General features: G+C 35.2%; 4 protein-coding genes across 5 annotated transcripts in view; 1 reads left to right on the top strand and 3 right to left on the bottom strand.

Annotated features, from left to right (window-relative positions):
- The window catches only part of LOC102590770 (mitogen-activated protein kinase 19-like), a 5,830-nt gene extending 4,899 nt beyond the window's left edge, over positions 1–931 (top strand). Inside the window, exon 10 of the mRNA XM_006348278.2 lies at positions 213–931. Coding sequence (XP_006348340.1) covers positions 213–640 — 428 coding nt within the window. The 3' untranslated portion in view covers positions 641–931. The remainder of the gene's footprint in view (positions 1–212) is intronic.
- A 904-nt stretch (positions 932–1,835) lies between these two features.
- Positions 1,836–5,165, bottom strand: LOC102583851 (uncharacterized). The gene is made up of 5 exons (XM_006348339.2): positions 4,928–5,165; positions 4,210–4,556; positions 3,061–3,297; positions 2,135–2,662; positions 1,836–1,991 (listed from the first exon to the last, which is right to left on the bottom strand). The coding sequence occupies exons 1-5, from the start codon at positions 5,163–5,165 to the stop codon at positions 1,863–1,865; spliced, it is 1,479 nt and encodes a 492-aa protein (XP_006348401.1). The 3' UTR covers positions 1,836–1,862.
- A 233-nt stretch (positions 5,166–5,398) lies between these two features.
- Positions 5,399–7,039, bottom strand: LOC102590417 (protein Jade-1). Its single transcript, XM_006348277.2, has 2 exons — positions 6,128–7,039; positions 5,399–5,701 (listed from the first exon to the last, which is right to left on the bottom strand). The coding sequence occupies exons 1-2, from the start codon at positions 6,989–6,991 to the stop codon at positions 5,657–5,659; spliced, it is 909 nt and encodes a 302-aa protein (XP_006348339.1). The 5' UTR covers positions 6,992–7,039; the 3' UTR covers positions 5,399–5,656.
- A 1,958-nt stretch (positions 7,040–8,997) lies between these two features.
- LOC102589885 (protein FLX-like 1) overlaps positions 8,998–14,559 on the bottom strand; it is a 9,637-nt gene continuing 4,075 nt past the window's right edge. The window contains exons 6-7 of one of the 2 annotated variants that reach the window (XM_006348276.2): positions 10,611–10,664; positions 8,998–9,361 (exon numbers count right to left, since the gene is read on the bottom strand). The gene's annotated coding sequence lies outside the window, so the exon portion shown is untranslated. Of the gene's footprint in view, positions 9,366–10,610; positions 10,665–14,559 lie in introns of both variants that reach the window. The other variant, XM_006348275.2, reaches the window with a different exon arrangement.

Genomic DNA, 14,559 nt, shown 5'->3' with positions numbered 1-14,559 from the left:
GGGGGTGGGGGGGGGGGGGGGGGGAGCAAATAAGGATGAGGAGTGATCATATTTAAAGGTGCCCTAATGAGTATATACGGAATGCTGAAAGTTAGGAAGTGTTGTATGCTTGTTGGAATCGCTTTTAATGTCCTTGTCAAATATTAGTGATAGTGGGTTGTGCATGTCTGTTTGTTTGATTCTTCTTTAATATTCATTTCTATCATTTTCAGCCAAACCTGGAAGAGTTTTAGGACCAGTTTTATCATATGATGGTGACAGAAGCATCAAAGAAGTCACTGATGGAAGAGTATATCCCCAGAACTCTGTTGTCCAACCTCATGGCATGTCTCCACATTATCTGTTCAGAAGTAACTCTACACATCTAGAGAGGTGTGGGACAGAAGCAGAGAAGGACCGCTCTCAAGTTAAACCGCAACATGGCCAGTGCATGGCTGCCAAGTCGTCCGCTAGTATGAGTTTCGAGATGAGCACTAACCCATATTACCATACACAGGCAAGGGTAGCACAGTTGGGAGGTCAAATCGCCATGGATGCAAAACTACTACAGGCACAAACACAGTTTGGTGCAGTCGGTGCTGCAGCTGTTGCTGTTGCCGCTCACAGAGAGGTTGGCACTGTTCAGTATGGTCTAACCTAGTAGATACTATTGTTTGATGGTTCTTTGAATCAAGTGAGGACATCCCCCTTGCAGTGAGACAGTTCAAGATGTGCATTTTCCCTCAGATCAATCAGCATGGGAGATCTGAAGAGGGATCTGTTAACCCGGTAGATGAAAACCATTTATTAGTCGTTAGGGTCTCTAAATAGGTATTCTTTAGGTTCAGGTTGCCCTGTTGAGTTGGTATTTATGCCCCCTTGTATGTGTATATATATATATATATAGCCTATGCATCATTGATATTAATGAAGAAAAAAATTGTTCTTCTGACTTCCTTTCCTTAACTCTTCATATTTTATGCGTGATAGAAGAAAGATTCCAGAGAAAAAAGGAACTCATTTGAAACAATGAGCAACAAAAGAGAGCAAGAGATTGATAACATAAATATAAATGAACTAAAAGTGTATTTGCTTGCTAAAGACGGATCAACAAAGATGGTGTACACAGACTTTTCACCTCTGCGTTGGAAGTGAGAGGTGGTCTCACAGTTCAAATAGTATGGAAAAAGAAATAACAACAGTGAAGAAGCCATTGTGTGTGTGTGTGTGTATTTGGAGTACCATCCTTGTGCTTTTATTGATTGATACTCTCCAGAATTGATTCATCTTAAATGGGGAATCAGTAGAAGAAGATCCTACTGAGTGGATTTCAAATAAACAATTCAACTACTATCTGTTCATCCTGTTATGTAACAAAATATTTATACCTAAACTTATGGATGACCAATATTTCTTTGCTGGTGCGGAAATACTTGGATTGACAGTATATCCAGGCAAGTTTATGTACACCTCGCCTCGATGATAAGCACAGTTAAGCCAATGAAAACTCAGTATTTCACCTTTTCATTCATCATTTCTGAGGAAGAATTTTACTGCCTTATAACCTTATCACATGACTTTATGCATAGATGATTGAATATACAATATAATAAGAACATTTAATCATTAACATTAGATTTTACTGTTCAGATTTTGGCACATTTGCTTGTTAACAGTTTAGATCTGGCAATGGGATAATTCCTTCATAGATTGTGATCAAAGCTTTTGTTGGTAACTAAGTGATATTTCATAAACATAAACAAAAGAATCTCCAAGCCTTGAGAGTTTCACTTGTGTATAAAGTGAAACAAGCAAAGAGAAAAGAAACAAAAAAAATACTCTATTCCTAACTAAAAGTGAAACTAGCAAAGAGAAAAATGAAACTATTCATCTGTCACAATGATATCAAAGTCGCTAATGACCCACTCAGCAAGTTGATTGCTGCTAACATATATCTCAGTTCCCAAATCAATAGATGGCCAATGCCTCTCAGCTGGTTTAGTAAATGGATCCTGCAATATCACCCAAGAAACAATGTTACAATTCATCTAGGGGTTAATGCATTCTTATTTTTCAGGTACGTTACCTGTAGTTATCTTTTAGGCAGTCTAATAGTGTGTGGAGAAGTTAAACGCGTCAAAATATAGTCAAGTACCTGATAGAAGTAAAGTGATTGTGAGAGTCTCCCGACATCAAGTTCCCAAGTTCTTGGATCACCTATCCATCCTTCCCCTTTCTTAGTTGGATATCCATATTCACCCCAAACAGGGTGAGGCAGAATTTGAAGTATTTCCTGAGCTTGAGGGTTGCTATATTCATCACAGTGATTGAATGGTTCCTCAAGATACATTCCGTTGCCCGGGGAGCAATGCATATGATAAGCATCATAGGGAAATCTTGCCTCATCAGTACGATGAACTCGAGTTCCATTTGCAAAAGTATGGTAAATTGGGCACAACTTCAAATTCTCCTTGGGGTTGCACCCTGGTGATACAGTATGAATATCAGGATTGATGATCATTTCACTGTAACGCGTTACGTCTGTGGTGACATCCCCATCACAAGGCTGACCATTGTTCTTCCAGCAGCTACCTATGTCCATTAGATAGAATTGGCTTCTTGGACCACCTCCTTTTATCACATCTAGTGTGAACCTCACTTTGAAATTTGGTGACTTTGGAACCTAATTCCATATCAGCAAACAGAACATCAGATTGTATAACAAGAAAACTACTACTACTACTACAACAACAACTATGACTCAATCTCAATCAAGTTGAGGTCAGCTGGGATCGGCTATATGAATCTCATTATACATGTCGCTCCATTTAAGATCGTCTCTATGTGTGTATGTGTGTATTATACAGAACTTCTCTATATTTTGACAAGAGAAAGACTCCTGGCAAGCATTGGACCTAAAGTAAATGTACTAACATGACTAAAACATAATCACAGCTAATTGGTATCAGCCATTATACATCATTTTCCACCATTTTTCGCAACGTTTACATGGATTGTAGGTCTTATTCAAGATATTGTATAACAAGAATATGATAACGACGATTAGGAAGAGAAACTTACTATTTTTGACATGCCTCTTGTTTCATAATGATATCCACCAGAAAATCCAGTAGTTGCATCAGACCTCAAGTAAAGCATCAACCAAGGGTACTTTGATGAAGTCTTCAACACATGATGAAATTTCCAGCTTCCTTTTCCAAGAATCTTATGCCAAGTAACAGAGAAAAATGAAGTATCATTCCGAGTCTTCGCTGTACTCATATCAGCATCCAATTCCCATGTCCCATGAAACCCCCCCTTCAACTTAGTCACCTTTGGATGTTTCCTATGACTATGCTTCAACTTAGTCACCTTTGGATGTTTCCTATGACTATGCTTCAACTTAGTCACCTTTGGATGTTTCCTATGACTATGCTTCAACTTAGTCACCTTTGGATGTTTCCTATGACTATGCTTCAACTTAGTCACCTTTGGATGTTTCCTATGACTATGCTTCAACTTAGTCACCTTTGGATGTTTCCTATGACTATGCTTCAACTTAGTCACCTTTGGATGTTTCCTATGACTATGCTTCAACTTAGTCACCTTTGGATGTTTCCTATGACTATGCTTCAACTTAGTCACCTTTGGATGTTTCCTATGACTATGCTTCAACTTAGTCACCTTTGGATGTTTCCTATGACTATGCTTCAACTTAGTCACCTTTGGATGTTTCCTATGACTATGCTTCAACTTAGTCACCTTTGGATGTTTCCTATGACTATGCTTCAACTTAGTCACCTTTGGATGTTTCCTATGACTATGCTTCAACTTAGTCACCTTTGGATGTTTCCTATGACTATGCTTCAACTTAGTCACCTTTGGATGTTTCCTATGACTATGCTTCAACTTAGTCACCTTTGGATGTTTCCTATGACTATGCTTCAACTTAGTCACCTTTGGATGTTTCCTATGACTATGCTTCAACTTAGTCACCTTTGGATGTTTCCTATGACTATGCTTCAACTTAGTCACCTTTGGATGTTTCCTATGACTATGCTTCAACTTAGTCACCTTTGGATGTTTCCTATGACTATGCTTCAACTTAGTCACCTTTGGATGTTTCCTATGACTATGCTTCAACTTAGTCACCTTTGGATGTTTCCTATGACTATGCTTCAACTTAGTCACCTTTGGATGTTTCCTATGACTATGCTTCAACTTAGTCACCTTTGGATGTTTCCTATGACTATGTAATGTGCTATAATCATGGTATATCCTAGGCATATTCATGCAACCTTTCCCAAAACACGGAAATCGCGGTATTTGAGCAAATGGTTGAGATGGTATGCCATTTCTGGGACAAATTGCTGCTGTTGTGTCCATGTTGCCACTCTTGAGCATGATCATCCAAAAATTCCATGGTTTTGGCTCATCTTGAACTTTGCATTTGTATCCTAAGAACAATTCTTTCCAAGCTGCATACATATCCACATTCAGGTAGTATTGTCCTAAGCTTTTGGCATCATGTATACTTAGTTTGTTATCAAGCTCATTCACCAAGTGAACCAGCTTTGCTGCAAGATCAATATTTTTACTGTTACTGATTTCTATAAAGAAAATCAAAAGCATAATAACTTGCAACAGACAGCAAAAGAAAAGAGGTTAATATACTTTTTGACAGTATAATAAGTTCAATGTTAAGAATTCTAAAAGTCGAATCCATTAAATTAAATCCTGAATCCGCCTCTACCACAGTTCTAACTCGAAACCTTTAATTAAGGAACATTAACTGTATATTATTCTATGCCTCACACATCTAACACTCACATGAGCCACAAAATAGTTTTTTAACTAAAGGTGTTAGATTCGAGTTATGTGGGACCTTGACCATGCGAATACCGAACATCAGATGGAAAAGAAAAAGTAATATTGTATATTGACTTACTCCTATTATTTGATTTTTGGAGATCAAAACAATCAGCATGCCTAGGACTTCCCATATTGGGAGCTTCTTCATACACTTCATTACACTGATTCCATGCCTCTATAGCAACTCTTAAATTATCCCTTCTCATACCTGGATCTCCAATTGCTGATTTCACTTCGAAACTACATGATAATCTAGCAAAAAATACAACTAAAACTACTTGAAAAATCACCCAAAATCTCAAACGTGAAGCCATGTTGTTTTTCAATATTTTCATCATTGTTAAAATAAAAAAAAATACTAACCCCATTATATAAGGTTGGTAAAGTGTTTGATTTGGACAAGAAGTTAATTTGTAAGTTTTATCCAAATTGAGATTTCGTAAATATTGTCATATTATCTCAATGTTAGAATCCTTTATAGAGTCAAATAACAGTCTTCTCTTGTATGAAAAAAACAAGTACTAGTAATAATAATAACTGAGAAATTTCGAAGTATGATAAATACAAAAAAAAAGAAAAAAAGATTACAAATTTTAATTATCATAGAATACTATTGCCTATCAACTACTCTAATACTACCTAAAAACTAGGATTCTCTTTTTTGGTGCAACACATTGGAGCTCCGACTAAATTCGGATTGCTCACTTCAAAGCCCATTCACGACAATCCCAACAGAATTTTCCCCATACTCAGAACTCGTAGTCCACCACTACACCACAAACCATGTTGGTAAAAAATAGGATTCTCATTCTTCTCTTGGCACAATCTTGAACTTCCCAGTTTGTTGTTGCTGCAATACAAACCCAAAAATTATTGTTTACGCAAAAAATTAACTTTTATGACAGTAAAACACAACTACTAATTTTAAATACGAGATCATATACAGAAGAAGCAGATCCAAAATTTAAATTATATAGGTTCAAGAATCCAAGTTTTAAATACTTAAATACAAATCTAAGCTACAATTATAGCAACGAGTTCATTTAAATCCAATATTTTCTATAAGTAGCACAAATTTATGTGAAAAAAATACACTTAAAATTGAAACTAATAGTCTATCTAAACCTACAACTTTAGAAATAGCACGTTAAATATTGAATCAATAAAGTTCCAATTTTGAATCCGCATCTGCACCTAAGATAACTAAAGGCAAGTTAATGTATATAAGTTAAATCCGAGCACGAAAAAATTGAAAAAAAGGGTAAAAAGATTCAACCTTTTTCCATAGTTCAGTATGGCTACTGCAAAATCCAGCAACAACACCGCCATTTTTACGTCGTTCTGTGTACTCAATGCAGAGATCACGTTTCAACCCACAAGTAACATGGAAAGACAAAGGGCATTTCGGCTCAGAACAATCAATAGCACATCCTTTTTTGGATTTACAAATGTAACACTTTTTTTCCCATCTTCTTTTAGGAACTTTGCTGAAATCAATTCCTTCACGACCTTCTGGATCGACGAAGAAAACTTCGGGAACAAATAGTGAACAAACAACATGAGCCCATTTACCTTCATTCACAGTAGATTTCAATGCGCCCCCGGATTCAGGACAGAGACAACAGGTAAAGGATTTTGGGTTTGGGATCTCTGATTTTGAGGCTAAACATTGAGCACAAAACCAATCGCCTTCTGGGATTCCATCTGTAAAAGGATGACCGTAACAAGATGTATGAACCATCAAATCACAACCGTCACACAAAACGATTGGATCTGATGGATCTCCGTCTGTGCTATTACAAATAACACAAACAATCCCATCATCGTCATCCACATCAATGTCATCATCTGTTGTTATCTCAACTAATTTTTCTCCCTTGATTTCATCATCATTAAAACAAACTGGGTTATACTCCTCATTGAGGTCAAATGGATGAAAAGCCCAAACACGTTTCTTCGCGGGCAAACAGAGAGTAGTAACAGTGCTGTTATTCGTAAAAGGTGGAGGAGTTTCTGGAGAGAATTTTCGCTTTTTAGCAGGAAGTTTTGATGATGAGACAGATCCATTTTGTTTTTGATCTTGTTGATGCATCAACATGAATCTTTTGGTTGGAGGTAAAACCTGAAGTTTGCCACCCATTGTTTTCTTTTTTTAGAAGATTGTGTGAGGATGAGATGTGGAAGAAGAGGGAAAAGGGGATTATGAAGTAGAGAAAATTTGGAAAAAAAAAACCCGGGAGGATTAGCAGTCAAATTATTTGAGTTTTTGAAAATTCTGAATTTCTGCCATTGATTTTGAACTTTTGCAGTTTCACTTTAGCGGGAAGTTTGAAGGGAATGGCTCCAAAGTTTAGAATTTTGCGCCAATTTCTGCGCAATAAAACGACGTGGTTCTCCCTTATTACTATTATTTTTTAGATAAGTATTGAAAACATTTCTAAATTTCATGCAAATTATTAAATTCATCTGTGAATTATTGATAACTTTAAAAACACTTTTTTATTTAACTAACTGAATTAATGGGAAAATTGTATATAATAGAAAACTATTAATTCAAATTAAATGCTATAAATATAGTTTGATTTAATTGTACCCCATAGCAAACTGTTGCTATTTCGCCTCTCTCCAGGTGAATCTCGCTCGCCACTCTCGTTCTCTCCCTCTTCTCTCTCACTTTTTATACAAACGCAAATGTATAAAATGTGTTTCTATTTGTATAAAGCGAGAGAAAATTGTATATATACATATATTTTCGTTCCCCTCGCTCGCCACTCTCCCAGATCTAGCTCGTTCACTCGCCTCTCACTTTATACAAAAACACAAATGTAGAAAATGTGTTTGTGTTTGTATAAAGCGAGAGAAAATTGTATATATACATATATTTTCGTTCCCCTCGCTCGCCACTCTCCCAGATCTAGCTCGTTCACTCGCCTCTCACTTTATACAAAAACACAAATGTAGAAAATGTGTTTGTGTTTGTATAAAGCGAGAGAAAATTATATATACAAATTTTCTTTTGTATATGTATAACGAAATTATACAACTGCTCTCTTTTGTATATGTATAGCGAAATATACATATTTATGTTTGTTATGAAGCGCAATTATGCAAACTATAGCTATAGCATACAAATATGATTTTATGTTTGCTATATGTGAAAGTTAACACATAAAATTAAATTGAGAGACTCTCAACGATTTATACAAACGAGAAGCTGACAACAATTTATACAAATGACCTGCTAGCGAAATTATACAAATCTGAAGAGGAGCCAGCGAATTATACAATTGCTTCTTTTGTATATATGTATAGCGAAATAGCCTAGTCATAGCATGTTTGCTATGGAGTGCAATTATGCAAACGTTGCTATAGCATACAAATATGAATTTTGTGTTTGCTATATGTGAAAGTTGTTCTATTATACCCTAATCTTGTAACATGAGCGAAATATACCTTTAAGTTTTTGCCAAGTTATGAGGTGTTTCAACAATTCTTTCGGATTTTTTTATTAAGAGTCTCATGCTCCTACAAAAGTTTGAAACCACTTGTTATATTTTGTGGTAAATCGAGATGTATTAAAGTTTAGTTAGTCAAATAGAGAAGTATTTCTAAAACTGTCAATAGTTCGGGAATGAAACTAATAATTTAGCCAAGTTCAAGAATGTTTTCAATACTTCTCTCTTTTTATTTTGCACGCCCTATAAAATATACTGATTTAAATAAGTATTTTATCACAATATTCATATTAATTGATGTTTAATTTTTTTTAAAATATTTTGAAAAATAAGTAATTAATGTTGAGGATTAAATAGGGAAAAAAAATATTCTCTTCATGTGTTAAAGTATAAATGTATTTTTAGTATAGAAGACGAATAAAAATGAACGGAAGAGTATTTGGCTAAATTATTTACGTACCATTTAATGTGATAAACGATTTTATGTTTCTTTTCGAACTTGGTTAAACTTCTTAGAAAATTACACAGATCATTTATTGGAGTAAATAGTCTGAGAAAAAAGAATAATTATTGCCTTTTTGGTTTTCTAAAGCTGAGGACTGTTACGCGATATTTAAGATTGCTTGAAAAAACAAAAAAGAAATATCATGTATTAATAAATTTGTAAAAGATTAATAACGAGATAATCATATTCAACATCTTTCATCCCATTTCAAGTGTTTTATGTCAACATTGATGGTTTTTAAAACCATATATAAAATATTAGTACAGTAAGAAATTTTTTGATAATCAGATTTGACTATTTTTGATTGCCAACAAGGTAGCATAATTAATTTGGGGAAAAGGGAGTAGGACTGAAAAAGGAGCCACAAAATAGCATCACAATTCACAAGGAAATATAAATATTCCCAGCAATTTGTTCAGAAACAAGTAGTGCTGGAAAATCCACATTGCTGTTAACTGCTACACTTGATAGCACAAGTTGCAAAATACTAACTGAGATAAATCAATTGCCCTGCCAGACTGAATATAAGTACCACTTTAGCCGCGGGATTCTGCCTGTTGCATACAACAAACAAAACTTTCTTTAGATGATATGCAAAAACAAACAACACTCTTCTCGTGCATATACCAGTTCAAGTTATCTCAAACATTGGTGTAGATCTAAAAGCCAGACACACTAAGGTCTTTTCAGCATGAAGGAGAAGAAGAGTATGATATCTTGAATTCATGAGCACAACTACCCCTCCCCGACCAACAAAAAGAAAGAAGAAGAAGAAGAAGAGCAACCACAAGTCGTAATCATAAGAAAATGACTCACTTAAAATCATATCTAAAGAAAATAATAAGATTGGAGAGAAGTCGCCTCAGTTAACTTTTATAAGAATCCATGCAAAAAGAACAATACGAGCAACAGAACCAGCTTGCATTGACTCAAAACAGTGTTAGTACGCTTACATTACATCCTGTGTTTGCCAACGATTTCCTAGTTTATTTTGAGATTTGCATGTCAATAGGCATAAGTAGGAAACCCCTTGTGTTACAAAATCTCTAATTTTTGTCTTAAAAGATACATCAGATATAGAGGATTCAAACAACCAACTCGAGCCTGTGTGGGATAGAAGTTTAGGTGTTAATTTAATGGAAGAAAAAAAAATGACTACTACAGAATTTGATGAAACAGCTTGGCATTTCGACCAACTTTTTCAAGCTATAATTTTGCAACTGAGAACCTAGTTAGTCTGACTTAATACGTTCTCCATAAAAGATACTTTTGGTGGGAAGTGTACAAAACAAAATACTTCCTTAAAGTAATCTTCCAGAGTGGTTGAATGTAAAGATCACTAATTCACTAGCTCATAATGAATGATCAATGTGGTGATAAGGAATCCATAATGGTGTTAAGTTATGGTCATTTGTAGTAAAGAGTAGAGTAAAAGCAATATTTAAATGGTAGTGGATCATTTTATGGAACAGAGGTATTAAAGAAGGAAGCAAGAATTGACTTTCCCTCCTACATGTATCTCTTCCCCACATTTGTTGCCAAACTTTTCCATGAGGAAACCATTATGTAAAGTCCAAGACAACCAAAGTTCACAATTACTTCATCAATAAAAACATGTTGTCTTAATAAATAGGGCCTAAATATTGCAATGTTTCTGTTATTAAAGGCTAAAGAGATCCAAAAGAAAATCACAAAGATAAAGAGGAGAAAACTAGTCTTAGAACGTTGCTAAATTACTTAAAAAACAAGCGGTCATCTGATAAAAGTACTCATTTGGATAATGATAAGTAAACACTCACCCGAAAATTTCATGCTCGTGTCATCGATGAACTCGTTTAGACATTGGTTAAAACCTGGAATTAAAAGAAAGATTAGAATATGAATTACAAGGATAGGTCCTAAAAAGTAGCATATTTCATTATATGAATCAAAGACACCTTTGAAAACCTAAAAAAGAGTACATTGCCTTCAAACCATGAGACCAAATAAACAGTGGCTTGAACTACAAACTAGGTTTCGCAGAATCAACAAAGCAGTAGAACGGAGTAACAAATATCAAGAAGTACTTGCACTACTTGAGCAAGAAAAACAATCTCGTAGCAACACAGCTAGATTATCTCCCAAAATTCAACCCCATACAATTCTCCTTCTTTTCAGTTAATTTTTTCCTTTCCAACTCAATTTAGCTTCAGTTTTCTGATGTCTGTCAGCATCTTTACTAATTAAGAATGAAAAGAATTCACCCTTGTTGAGCATGTAGATTATTCACCCTTGTTTTTGAGATGGGGTGCAGCAATGGGTTGAACAGTATGGTTTCTAGGAGGAAAGTTATGGCGGTAAAGTTGCCATCCCAGAGCACTCCGTCTGTCCACACATGAGTTCAGATGTACATGGTTTCCTGGGCCTGTGTCCTATAGAATATCACAATGTACTAACAGGTAAGAGCACTTCAAAATGTTTACCTTTAAACCCAATTTAAGGTCATACTTGGAACTTGGAAGAGCTCCTGGCTAACTTAAAACTCCATCTTGGGTTAGTGAATTATCGTAAATCTCATATTTCCATCCACAAGTGCAAGTTCATACAGAAACTGCAACTCCTCCCAGCAAATATAAGGGAATGAGAACGGATCACAACAAACGCTACTAGAAAGCTACCATATACCACATTTGATTGAAGTTATTTTGGCACACAAAGCATAGCAGAATGGCCCTCTGTACCTAGTCAACTTTGATACACCAACACAGTACAAGAACAAGTGCTTATCACAAATTTGCAAACAGACTTTGAGCCCCAAATACTTGAATGCCCGTTTAAGTCAAAAGTCATCAAGATTTTATAAGATAAGATGGTAAAAGTAAAAGAGGTAATAAGCTGATAAGATGGTAAAGGTAAAAAGGCACATGGAAACTGCAATAAGCTACTGAACTAGCTCTAAGAAAAGTGTCTGCCTTACCAGCTAAACTAATTTACGACATCTAATTACAACACATACATGTACAGAAAAAATCAATATCCGTTTAGCAGAGAGACAGAATATAACTTTTTATCTTTTAATGTCAAACATATCCTACTAGTTTAATACCCCCCACCCACCTCACCCCACCCCTCCCCTGCGTAATAGCAAGGTGGCATATACCCGGATTAAGTTTGGGATTAAATTTTATACTTGTTTTGTTGAAGGTATAACTAAAATTTATACCTCAAACATGGTGTTATTTTATCCCACCCGGGGGATAAATTAGTCTCATGGTTATAGGATTATAATCCTGGGAATTGGGATAACTTTGGATGTGAACCAAACAAGCCCTATGCACAATTTCATACTATACTGAGCATTCAAATATTTTTTTAATAATGAAAAAAAGAAAAAGAAACGATCACCTAAAAGATTCCCAGAACTTTTTCTTATGAGGAAAACATAATGCCTGCCCACTTTTAGGCGTGGTAGACAACCAAATCCATAAATGAATCTTTATACTTGATTAAGTGACTTCATTTTTCTTCACAACGAAAGACAACTTTTCTTTACATTTTTTTAACATCAAGAACAACTAATAGCTCGAGCAGCGGAGAAGCACTTAAGAGTGTAAGGGATTTAGGAAGTAGGAGTAAGACAAAATACACACATTGCGAGACTAGCCAGTAAGATAGGAATGAAGTTGAGGTGATATTAGATGGAACTGAGGTACCTAATGAAGACGGTTCAGAAATGCAGTCTCAGTATTCCAGAAGAGCAATTTGATAGATGTTATGCCTAGCAAGTGCACTATAGTAGGAATATTGAATTGGAATACTGCCAAAGTTATGAGATAAGAGGATACCCAGGCAAAGTGAAAATCAAGTTCTATAAAACGACAGTAAGTTCAGTTAAGCATGACGAGAATTGAGTACCTGGAGTGCAAGACTCATTAAGTGGTAGTAACATAAGAAAAAAACTCACTTAATGGTTAAGATCTGAATGATTTAAGACTCGGAATTTTTTTTAAAAAAAAACAGACTTAATAACAGAGATCTGAATGATTCAAATTAAAACCTTTATTAAGTGCAAACAAATTGAGGCCTTGGTATATTAGTAGTATAGTTACTATAGTATATTAGAGTACCTCTAATGTATGAGAATCCTTAAATATGGAGTATTGAAACATCACAAACCCAAATAGAGCATTTATGATACCGCGGATTCATTCAGCCGACCCCAACTAGCTTGAGATTGAGGCCTAGTTGTTGTTGTAAGAACTGTTAGAATATGAATAGGTTTATACAATCCTATTACATGAATAAGTTTATACAATCCTATTAGAATCAGAGATGGACCCACATGTATAGGTGGGGGTGCACGCGTTAACTTCGGAAAAAATCATGTATATATACATATCTATCTCAAAAAACTATAGAAACAGAGAATATAATAAAGAGTGCACCCTTAGAGAAACATAAAACTGCTTTAGTCCGCTGGTAGAAGCGAGGAAATTCACCCCTGGGACCTGCGTTCTATCCTCGTCAACATCCCCTTTTTTACTCTTTTTATTACTTACTCTTTTTATCACAAACTTAAGGGTTTATTTATAACATCAAAATTGCTAAATAAGGGGGATAGGGTTTATTTATAACGTCAAAATTGTTAAATAAGGGGATTCAAATTCATGACCATTCAATAGCTATTAATGACTAATCAACTACGACATTATCCATTAATCGTCATTAAAAAATTCGTTATTATCCATTAATCGTTATTGAAAAACTCACTATTATCCATTAATCATTATTGAATAATTCGGTAATGCTTAAATTATGATATTATTAGTGCACCCAGACTCTTTAAATCTAATTAAAATAGGCATAAGTTTATACAATTCTATTAGAATAGGAATATGTTTATACAATCCTATTTAGAATAGGAATAGGAATAGTAAATAGTATCCTACTTGGTAAAGGATTGTATAATAGATTTGTAGTATCTACAATAGGGTCTCAATGTAATACTGTAGACACGACAACAATTCAATAATACTCTTTTTCAATATTTCTCACATGGTATCAGAGCCTCTACGATCTTGATAGAAAATCAAAGAGTTTTCGCTGCCGGCGGGTGGCTATTACCCATATATCCTCTGCCTGTCTGGTCAATGATTATGTTAACAAAAGTAGGACCAATGATGCATGCATGAACCCCATATTCAAGGGAAGAAATTCAGTCAGATAGGTCACCGTGCATCAATTTTCGGTGACTTTCTAGGGCTGTTTTGTGTCAACCCCATATCCGTCGGTATTTGTGTAGCACCGTTCCATCTTTTCGGTGACTACTTTTTCATATTTAATTTATGTAGCACCGTGCCATCTTTTCGGTGACTACTTTCTCATATCTAATTTGTGTAGCACCGTGCGATCTTTCCGGTGACTACTTTTTCATGTCTGATTTGTGTAGCACCGTCCTATCTTTTCGGAGACTACTTTTTCATATTTAATTTGTGTAGCACCGTGTCATCCTTCCGGTGACTACCTTTTTTTGCATATCTAATTTGCGTGGCATCGTGCATCTCTCCGGACTACTTTTCATATTTAATTTGCATAGTACCGTGGATTTTCCTGAACTACTTTCTCATAACTGAGTTGCATAGCACCGTGTCTTTTCGGGTGACTCCTCAAATTTGATCAGTGTGGTTCCATTCGTCTTTCCGATGACTCCTCAAATTTGATTAATTTGCGTGGCATCGTGCATCTCTCCGGACTACTTTTCATATTTAA

This window comes from Solanum tuberosum, unplaced genomic scaffold (assembly GCF_000226075.1).
Source record: "Solanum tuberosum cultivar DM 1-3 516 R44 unplaced genomic scaffold, SolTub_3.0 scf00096, whole genome shotgun sequence".
Taxonomy (NCBI): Eukaryota; Viridiplantae; Streptophyta; class Magnoliopsida; order Solanales; family Solanaceae; genus Solanum; species Solanum tuberosum.
The sequence above is the reverse complement of the archived record's forward strand: the minus strand, read 5'-3'. Positions and strand labels throughout refer to the sequence as shown.

Coding starts and splice junctions, on each gene's coding strand:
- LOC102590417 (XM_006348277.2), bottom strand. CDS start 6,991: ATGGGTGGCAAACTTCAGGTTTTACCTCCAACCAAAAGATTCATGTTG. Junction 5,702..6,127: donor ATACTGAACTATGGAAAAAG/GTTGAATCTTTT, acceptor TTTGTATTGCAG/CAACAACAAACTGGGAAGTT.
- LOC102583851 (XM_006348339.2), bottom strand. CDS start 5,165: ATGGCTTCACGTTTGAGATTTTGGGTGATTTTTCAAGTAGTTTTAGTT. Junction 3,298..4,209: donor GTCATAGGAAACATCCAAAG/GTGACTAAGTTG, acceptor ACTAAGTTGAAG/GGGGGGTTTCATGGGACATG. Junction 1,992..2,134: donor AATCACTTTACTTCTATCAG/GTACTTGACTAT, acceptor GTGATATTGCAG/GATCCATTTACTAAACCAGC.